Here is a 10,272-nt window from a genome sequence, read left to right as displayed (position 1 = left end):
CAATTCCTAGTTTGATAGTATGAAAATAGATGTGAAAATCGATGAGTTTGAAGTAAAAATTATTTGTGCTAGTGATTAGGGACGAAAGTAGTGCCCGACATTTGACAAATTTGATGAGAACTGAAGAGCTAGACATATAATAAAATTTATTATTTATAAAAAAAAGTTTGAAGCTGATTTGTGTTGTTAGTGGGTTTCTTTTTAAAAATATATATTATTTATAAAAATATTATTTTAAATTTCATGTAAAAAAATGATAAAAATGGGTGTTCATTTATTTATAATTTTATACGTTTTTTTTTCAAAAAATAAAATTTTAAATTAAAAAAATGGTAAATAATAACAAAGACAAAACACTAACTAGGAGAAACTATGCCCGATGAAGACTGCTAGGAGAGGTCCCTGAACTCTCGAACAATAAAATCTGCTGCAGATCAGCTGGAGCCCTCCCTAGAAAATGGAAACCAATCGGATTGCAGTTCGTACTTCTCGCTAGAGAATCCGCAGGCAGGTTGACTTCACCATAACCATGCTAGATCACCACATTCCATTGTCTGGTAAGGAAACCTCGAATTCGCTGGACCAAGACAACCACGACATTCCTAAAGCCCCGTTCTCGTAACAGTCGCAACCCATCTAGGATCGACCAGATTGTGTAAAATTGAGGACTAAATTTGTTGAATTTTTTAAAATTACGACTAAATTAATTGAATCTATAAACATTAGAGGGCTAAATTTATTATGCCAATAGAAAGGTCACCGTTAGTGATTTAACTGATGAGTGAGCAAAATATTAAATTTTGATAATGTTAGTGGCTAAAATAGAAAGTTTTAAACTTGAGTGACCAAAACAGAAACACACTAATAGTTGGGTGACTATTTTTATAATTTACCCGCTGATGGCATATGTACATTGTATAACAGGACCATTACCAGTGGAATGGTTATAATAAATAATGGCATTTCATTGTATATACACGTACCTAATGTTACACACCACAGCAAAAAGACATTTCATGTCTCATCTGGCGTTGGCTCGAGAATTACCGGGATCTTCTCCTTATGATCACCGCGCAACACCTCGACGGTAACCTGTGAGAAATAAGATTATGGAAAAAATCTACACTTCTAAAACATCTGAAGAATATTCTAGGAATATACAGGCAGTATTTGATTATATACCTTATCACCAACTTTACATTGATCAAGAATTCTGTACAAGTCGCTGCCATTGGTGACCTTCTTTCCGTTAACAGAAGTTATTATATCACCCAATACGAGTCTACCATAAGCATCACGCTTTGTTGGTCGCAGACCCTGTTATATGTTAAAGGTCAGCTGTCAATAGAAAATATGAAAAGCTTCAACATGCCGTTGAAATGTAACAATCTTCAAAAGGAAAAGGTGAAAGTTCGATGCAGAAATAATATACCGCCTTGCCGGCTGGACCATTCGCAGGAGCGTCTAAGACAAGCACACCACTTACTCCCAACTGCTCGACGGATTGGTCGGGTGCAAATTTAATCCCTAAAATAGGTCTTGTCACCTTCCCAAACTTCACCAACTGATCAACGATGCCACTAACCTGGACATGTAGGAATAGCGAGATGAACTTGGAAAGAAAACGAAACAATATAAATTCTTCCATCTCAAACGAATCAAGGTCTATGTAATACTCACTGTGTCAACTGGAATCGAGAATCCAACACCGGAATTTGCACCAGAAGGAGAATATATAGCGGTGTTTATCCCAATAAGGTTTCCTGAACTATCTAGGAGTGGCCCTCCACTATTACCAGGATTAATAGCAGCATCTGTCTGTATAACATCTTGAATTGGGCGACCGGTAGCCGCAGAACTGATCTCTCTGCGAAGCCCACTATAGGTAAATATAAAAGAAGCATTAGCAACTGTAATTCATATAAAAAAGAGCAATAGGAGAAAACTTAAATATGTTATATCAGTCACAAATCGTTGGTCTTTGATACCTGATAACACCAGTTGTAAGAGTGTGATCAAGTCCAAACTGCAAGGACACGAAAAAGAAAAATCAGAAATCCACTCAAACAAGTAATCAAAGAGCTAAAAGAATAGGAGTAAAAGCAGACGATCATTAACTCTTGATCAGGCACTTAAAACCATAGTGAGGGCAGCAGTCTTATTAATCAAATTCATCTATGTTGCTTCAACACTTTTATTTCTCTTTAAGTGTTTGTGTCTTGATGCATATCCGTACTTGGGTACGGAGATATGACTCTCCAAAGACATGGAAAAGCTTCAAAAAAATTCAAATGCCCGTGTTGGACACATACTTGTATCCGACACTTTATTATGCAAGCATATCGAAAAGCAACCTCTTTTCCATGCCAATCCTATTAAACATCATAATAAATGTGTTCGAAGAGAATGGATAAACGGAAATATGATGTATCGGAAAATAAAAAATAAGATATATGATGAAGGAAATGTATATGATATTTAACGACCTGCATATATAAGTATGTTCATATCCTTGATATCACTACATACAGTCTCCATTGAAGTGAAACAAATAAAGTACTCACCACACAGGTATAGGTCATAATTCTACAAGTATAAACATGTACTCACAGGGTTACCGATGGCATATACTTTCTGGCCAACAAGTAAATCTGCAGAGACACCAATAGGTATAGGTCTTAGTTTGTCTTTGGGGGCATCAACACGCAATACAGCTACGTCCTTGTCTTGGTCGAATCCAACAACTTTTGCATCATATGTCGTCTGGTCCGCAAAAGTAACCCTTCAAATAATGAGCACCAATATAAGATTTCGTATATCAAGAACAAGAAGCTTTAAAACATCTTTATCCTTTATATCCATATTGCCAAAGGTCAGGTAGTTAACACCGCTAACTCCTGTTTCTTCATATATGATTACTTTCAAGACTTAGAAACAGTCAAAATAGCAACTCAACCAAGCTCAATACCTCCAAATAAATGGTGTATTTATTTCCTCAAATTTATTTAATGCACTATCCCGTTGCTCTAACAAAACAAAAAGATACCAAGAACCAGATGTTTATTCGTCATGCATCGCATTCTACTCCTATGTTACTCGAACTCATGAATGAGTGCTAGAAACAAATATGTTTCTGACATGAGTATATTCAACATTTCCAACTTTTTTCACATAATTGGAGGATCATACCCTATAACAACATCCGAATGGCATCGGATACGGGTAATTTAAGGAAATGAAGAGTCCAGATAAACATAAATTAGCCCTAAACGATCTTTTCATATTTTTCCATGCTTAGATAACCAAATAGATTATATAGGTTCATGCTTTTCCAATACATTCATTCCAAACACTGTAAATAACACCCATATTCCATAATGATGTGAATTGATATCATCTAAAAATATTTCCATTTCCATTCTGCGGTTATTCAATCCCAATCATTTACAAGAATAACAGGAAATAATAAAACTAATAAAAGAACTAACTTGAGATCAGAAGCACCACGGATCACATGATAATTGGTAACAATGTGACCATCTGTGTCCCAAACGAAACCCGACCCCGATCCTTGTGGCACCTCCAGCACATCCAACGTAAAAGCATCTTGCCTGAAAAAAGAAGCCCGTTACCCAAAAAAAGGGGGAAATACAAACTACGCAACAGCAAATTGAATAAGAAAGCTCAAAAATGAATGACGGAAAATTTAAAATTGAATTAACCTGACGGCGAGATTGGTGATATAAACAACAGAGGGAGTGTTCTCTTGAAAAAGACGAACCGTAGCCAACTCATCGGACTGTAATTTCCGGGGAGGGGTCACCACAAAGGCCGAGGCGGCTCCCACATCGGTTACGAATAGCGAGAAAGATAAAGCAAGCGAAGTGCAGAGAATAAAGAAGGAATCGAAAGCTGAAGAAACGATGTAATTATTACTAGAATTATTGTTAGAACTGTTTTTGGATTGATTGAAAATGAGACTGTGGAGAGAAGGGAGAGAGAGTTTCCTGGTTGGAAAGAGAAAAGAAGGTTTAGAAGTGGAAGTGAGAGAGAGGGGAGGAAGCTTCGGAGTTCTGTTTGGGGAGCGAGAAAATGGGGAGGAAAGTGTGGACAGGAGTGAATAAGCTGCCATCTCTTTGCTGACTGGTTTAGACAACTCACTGCAATTTTATTATGGTTATTCTTTGAAAATTTTTCCATGGCCGAACCAAAGATTACTGAATTTTAAGGGGACTTTTTTTGACCACAAAGAAAGTATTTTATTGTGTACTCGCTTAATAGATTTTTATTTTATTTTTAATTAATATTTAAAATAATTTAAATATTAATTTGAATATAAAATCTAATAAGTCTCTTTCTTGAACATTCTTCTATTAAAAAGTACTGGACATTCACTTATTCGATTTTTCTTTTTAGTAATCCGTTATTAAATGACTAATAAAATAAAAGTGTTAGTTTTAAAATTAACATAATAACAAATTTAATTTACAATATTTACACATTAGATTAATTTAATTTTAATTTTAAAAATTAGTCATCAATGTTTGCATATTACCTGCTTTATTCTATTTTTACATGAAAATGTAATTCAATACATGTAAATTAGAAATAAAACAAAAATATTTGTAATTTTTCAAAATTTGGGTTGTTTTCTTTCTTTCTTTCTTTCTTTTTTTACTTAATTAAACACATGGATAACGTCAGAAAATGTTACAACGAAAAGTAAAACTGTAAAAGATAAAATTACACAATGTGTAAACGTTGAGAGCTCAATTTTTAGAATCAAAACTAAATTGACACAATGTATAAATGACAAATAACTTAATAGCTCTGAGTGATACTAATTCATTGTTTGTTAGGTTAAACTGACCGCCATTGAAGAAGCAAATCAAAGCTTCTTCTTTTTTAAGTAGTTAGACTTACAATTGGGTTGACTTAATGAAGTAGATTTTTTTTAAGCAATTAAATTGTCTATTTTTCAAATTTTGGGTTGTTTTATTTCTTGTTTTTTTACTGAATCAAACACGTGGATAACGTCAGAAATGGATACAACGAAAAATAAAACTGTAAAAGATCAAATTGCACAATATGTAAACGTTAAGGGTTCAATTTTTAGAATCAAAACTAAATTGGCACAATGTACAAATGTCAAGGGTTAAAATTGTTATTATGTCAATTTTAAAAGCTACCACATCAACTTCCCATTAGTTGTTTAACCACCCATAACAAAAAGAGAAAAATCAAATAGTTGGGTGACTATTTTGCAACTTTTCATAATTAGGTGACCAAAAAAGAAACTTCCTAATAGTTAGATGACCACATGTGTAATTTACCCTTAAATTTAAAATTACTTATATATATCATTTTAGCTTGGAGAATTTTAAATCTATTTCAAATTCATCTTTGAACTTAAAATTAAATTCAAAATTTTTAATATTTATATTGCTATTGTTTTCATGTAAATTATATATTTATTAAATATAAATATGTTTATACTTCTATGTCTTAATTCAATTGGAATTTATTAAAATTATTTATTTTTATAAAGAGTAAATATTATTTTAAAAATATTTTATTTTTATATTTTAATATAAAATGCAGAAAATATATCATTACAATTGAACACATATGTAATATTTATATTCATTTTAAAATTATTAAAATTTATTTTCTTCTACATTGTAAGTGTGTCATAAATTTAATATAACTAATTCATATTTACAAATGATTCCTATAATATTTATGCATAAAGATACTTTATATTATTTCAAAAATATATATAAAGATACTTTATATCAATATATATATATTTTTATAATTAAAGGCAGGAGTCGAGATATTAGGAATTAAATCCAAACTTTCGGACCATAATATAAACGTTATTTGCTACTAAACTAAATGATTGTAGATTACTCTATATCAAATTTTAATGCATGCATGTTTAAAGGTGAACAAAGTTTGAGAAAATTCGAGATAAAGGTATATCCACCCAACAACTAGTTGCTAGGATGATAGGTCAGTGATACGATATTTAATTTAAAGGAACAAAGTTCATATCTCATTAATTATAAAGAATAAAAGAAAAAGTGATTATATAATTTTAATAATTTCGATTCTGATTTTACTTATACAATAATTAAATCGGTTAATCAAACTTAAAATCGATTAATATATTAATTCAAATAAAAGATTAGATCTATTCAAAATCGAGATTAGAATCGATATTTTCATGTTTTTAGTCTAAATTATTAGCTCAAACCGAAAGAAAAATAAAATCCAATCCACCCAAGTACTTGAAAAATTGAGGGGGAAAATTAACCTAAATAAAAGGATATAATTTATGCTTATGTCATTATTTCGATTTTCTTTTTAATTTCTGGACCAATTTGACCATAAGGCCGGTTCCAAAAACATTGCTATGAACTTGTATTTCACTCGCAAACTGTTGCCTTTAATGGTTACACCCTAAAAATGAGTTTCAACTCAAACTAGAAGAAACAAAACATATGGAAGACCCAGTAAACCTATGATTTATCTGCCATTGAGTGCAATCTGAAACTCAAGTGTTGGATGGTTTCAATATGGAGCCATTTTCTTAGCTTCATTTTCCGATACCATCCAAGTGCAGTTCGAAGAAGCGAACCGACTCCAATTTTTTCGTTAAAATCAGTTCTTTCATGTCTCCGTGTTTTGTTTAAGGAATTCAAGGTCTTTCATTTGCATTTGTACAGCTTCCTTTGATAATGGCTTTGGTTCTGGAACGATGTCTGCATCATCACCACCTTCTGCTACTTTTATTGCTTTGTCCTTGATGATTCTTTGTATCATTGATCGCTTGACGGTTGGGAAAACTGCACATAGCATGATATTTAGCAAGCTCTCGTCTTCCTCTTCTATCGGGTCTCTCCCGAAGCAACAGACGTAAATGGCATCAACAGCCTTTTCGGCTCTAATCTCCATGGGAAGAGTTGGGGCATCCGCATTCAACTTAGCTCGCCTCTGTAGCAATATAAGTACTAAATACATGTTATATATAAATACACGCACAAATGTGTGTGTGTCTTTGTCAAACAAGCTGAAATAAGCATTAAAAACTCCATGGACAACATAAAATTGGAAACATAAACAACCATGCACCCACATAGAGCAGAGATTATCGAGCAGTTAATTATTCACTCATCTCTTACTCACAGTTAAAAGCTATTGAACTATGTTACTCTGACTCTTTATCTTGCTTGAAGTATCATTGTCCCACACATACTTAGGCACACATACTTAGGCATTGGTGTAAGGATATGAAATTTCTTCGATACTCCAACTACATAAAAAGAAATTGAACATACCCATGTTTGACACATATTCATATCCAAAACTATACCAAGTCCGAGCAACATAGCTATCGAATGCCATCGCTCCAAACTATCTTGATCATTTGTTTAGTGAAATGGAGACCAACTAAAGCCTATTTATCGTGACAATGAAAATCTATAGCACCATAAAAGCACTGTCCCAAAATCCACAAAATCTAGCTGGTCGGCCAGGTTGTGTTTCGTAGCACATAAATTCCTTTGATCTTTTGAACTTATTTAAAACCTCCCTTCCTATTATAATATGGTACTTAAACCATGTTATATTGACTCGAGACAAGGTATCAGACACGGATGCAAATTTTTTAAGTTAACTTGAGGATATCCTTTTGAATAGTCAAGTATGTGACACAATTTGTATTATCCAGACATAGGAGTAAGATAATGATCTTCCAAAATATATAGAGAAAAAGTTAGCATATCTGTAGCTGCTACATACACATATCGGATGCTCCCTTGAATATAGGTAACTAGGACACAAGCAGATGGCATCCTTAGCCTAGCTTGGTTCCTTCAAACCTTATAATTCCTACAAATTTCAAGGTTGTAACAATTTATTTAATTCAAAAGTGGTAAACAAACTATTTTGGCATTTTATCCCGATCCCCTGACTTGAAGTTCTTGACTTTGTCACTAGTTACATGTTAGGGTGAAGTGAAGGCTTTATCCAACATAGGCAATAACTAGAAGTGCTTGGCATGAAATGAACCTACGGACTCTTCATTTATTTTTTAAGTATCCATGTCCGACACAAGACACATTGATATGTAGACATGGGATAGTGTGAATGAGATGAACTGACCTCTCTTGCTTCATTCATCATTGCAATAAAATTCTGCTCTTCGAATTCGATATCATTGGAAATCCGAAGCCTTGCCACCCCCTCCAATATCTCCTCAGATTTAAGAAGACCAGCGCCCACAGCTGCTAGCCAACATGATAGCAGAACATACAAAGGATCCCCTGCCTATCCAAAACCACAAAATCCAAGCCGAATGTCTTCATTAATTCATGTTAGAATACCGTGTTAAAAGATAAGAACACGAGAGCAGACAAGATAAAAATAACACAAAACAATGCATGATCACCCAAAAGGCTACGTTATTAATATTATGAAATGGCGTTTTGTTCTATAACATAATCTTATCCATCTACATTTATTAATCTAACAATTACTAACACCAAACATATGTAAAACAGAAAAACAAATTAATCAAATTTGTGTTATGAACATTTCATTTAACTACAATTATCCTACCAGAAAGAAGAAAAAATTACCCGGCCTCTCCTTTCTTGGAACTCGTAAAAGGCTCTAGAATCAGTAACAGTACATTTCTTGCCCACCCTTCTTCTAAACTCAGCAAAATCAATGATATCCCCACCAACACCGCCTTCATCACTGAAAATCCTAGCGACAAGGCCGACTATAGGGAGAGAGCCAATGACTTTGTTTGCGAAACCAGAGATGGAGTTTGGGTTTTCCATGTAAGCTTTGATAGCCAAGCCGTAGGCGCCATCTAAGGAGCTTGAGTGTTTTCTTCGCCTTTGTGGTTGTTGGCTTTTTGGGTTGCTGTAATGTTGACGGAAATGGAGGAGCGAAGGTAAAATTTGGTTGCATGAAGAGAGAATTTTGTGAGTGTGAAGGGATGACGGCAATGGCTTAGCTGCCGCCATTGATGTTTTGTTGGAGTTTGGAATTTGGATTGCTGTGTTTTTAGCCGCACGTTTATACATATATATATATATATATATATGTTATCCATTGATCTTTTTTTTTCCCTTAATTATTTGTTGTTTAAAGATTATACTGAAAAAGTAATTAGTTTTATATTTGATTAAAGACGGAATTTCTAAGGCTAAAATGTTCAAAGAAGAGTACGTTTATACGAAGAATTAAAATTTTAAAATGTTAGACTTTTAAAATTTAGGAGGTTAGAATTTGTAATAATTTTATTTGGATAAATAATTAATTTAGAAAAAAATATTAGAGTTTTATAAATTAAAAATAAAAATAATTATATTAAAATAAATAATATAAAATATATTGAATATGAATATCATTATATTTGTAAAATTTTATAAGTAGTTTTAATAAAACAAAATTTAAAAATATGTATTATAATTAAATAAAATGTTTTTGAAGGTTAATTTTTATCTTATGGTGGAATCATTTGTACTTAAATTAAAGGTCTTTTGGATAATACAAAGTAATTAAATCAAAGTGTAATTATTAGGATAATAATTACAAAAAATTGTAGTTCTCTAGGCGTGTTTGGCTAACACAATGTAATTACATCATAATTTCTTATATAATAATTTATAGTATAATTTATAATTACATAGTTACATACTTTATATTTGTAAAATATTAATTATTATAAAAATTATAAGTATGATAAAAATTTCTAAATAAGTAACAAAATTAAAATCAAATCATCATATGCAATTTTATCTAATATTTTTAGTGTTTCTTTGTTAGGTTATTCCCTCTTTAATACTAAATATATGCTCTTTATTCTCATCTATTGGTCCTTGATCGAGGTCATCATCTAAATTTGAATATGCATTATTATGATTACCAAGATCTCCTTCTTCTATAGTCTTCGAAGTATGAATCTTTTTTGTTCCACCTATGATTGAATTTATGAAATATGCAACATGTTAATACGATCCAACTTTATTTTTTATGTTACACTAAGGTGATTTTGTTAATATGAGAAATATTTTTTAGAGCAATAAATGTCATCTCAACCACATTTTGTTATCTTGAATGTCTCAAATTAAAAAGTTTGCAAGTTATCTATGGTGCTTATGTTTAGCACCGTTCTCTCAAATGATATCATATTCCATGATAGGTGCAATATTTTTTTTAGTATTTACATAATTAACATCGATCTTATAATAT

At 32.1% G+C, this 10,272-nt stretch overlaps 2 protein-coding genes across 5 annotated transcripts; both read right to left on the bottom strand.

Moving 5' to 3' along the window:
• Window positions 1-254: 254 nt before the first annotated feature.
• On the bottom strand, window positions 255-4,194 carry LOC105802442 (protease Do-like 1, chloroplastic). Of its 4 annotated transcripts, none has more exons than XM_012634084.2 (9): window positions 3,723-4,193; window positions 3,489-3,611; window positions 2,611-2,782; window positions 1,989-2,026; window positions 1,681-1,879; window positions 1,433-1,585; window positions 1,183-1,317; window positions 984-1,092; window positions 255-636 (listed from the first exon to the last, which is right to left on the bottom strand). In XM_012634084.2, exons 1-8 carry the CDS (start codon window positions 4,130-4,132, stop codon window positions 1,015-1,017), a joined length of 1,308 nt encoding a protein of 435 aa, XP_012489538.1. In that variant the 5' UTR covers window positions 4,133-4,193; the 3' UTR covers window positions 255-636; window positions 984-1,014. The 4 variants fall into 4 exon arrangements, with proteins under 4 accessions (XP_012489538.1, XP_052480417.1, XP_012489537.1 ...); XM_052624457.1 differs by having other exon boundaries at window positions 255-577; XM_012634083.2 differs by lacking the exon at window positions 255-636 and having other exon boundaries at window positions 856-1,092.
• Window positions 4,195-6,402: 2,208 nt separating this feature from the next.
• On the bottom strand, window positions 6,403-9,083 carry LOC105802443 (photosystem I assembly factor PSA3, chloroplastic). Its single transcript, XM_012634086.2, has 3 exons — window positions 8,646-9,083; window positions 8,170-8,334; window positions 6,403-6,999 (listed from the first exon to the last, which is right to left on the bottom strand). The coding sequence occupies exons 1-3, from the start codon at window positions 9,039-9,041 to the stop codon at window positions 6,676-6,678; spliced, it is 885 nt and encodes a 294-aa protein (XP_012489540.1). The 5' UTR covers window positions 9,042-9,083; the 3' UTR covers window positions 6,403-6,675.
• Between the last annotated feature and the right edge of the window lie 1,189 nt (window positions 9,084-10,272).

This window comes from Gossypium raimondii, chromosome 11, assembly GCF_025698545.1.
Source record: "Gossypium raimondii isolate GPD5lz chromosome 11, ASM2569854v1, whole genome shotgun sequence".
In the NCBI taxonomy this organism is placed as follows: Eukaryota; Viridiplantae; Streptophyta; class Magnoliopsida; order Malvales; family Malvaceae; genus Gossypium; species Gossypium raimondii.
This window is presented reverse-complemented; position numbering and strand designations above follow the sequence as displayed.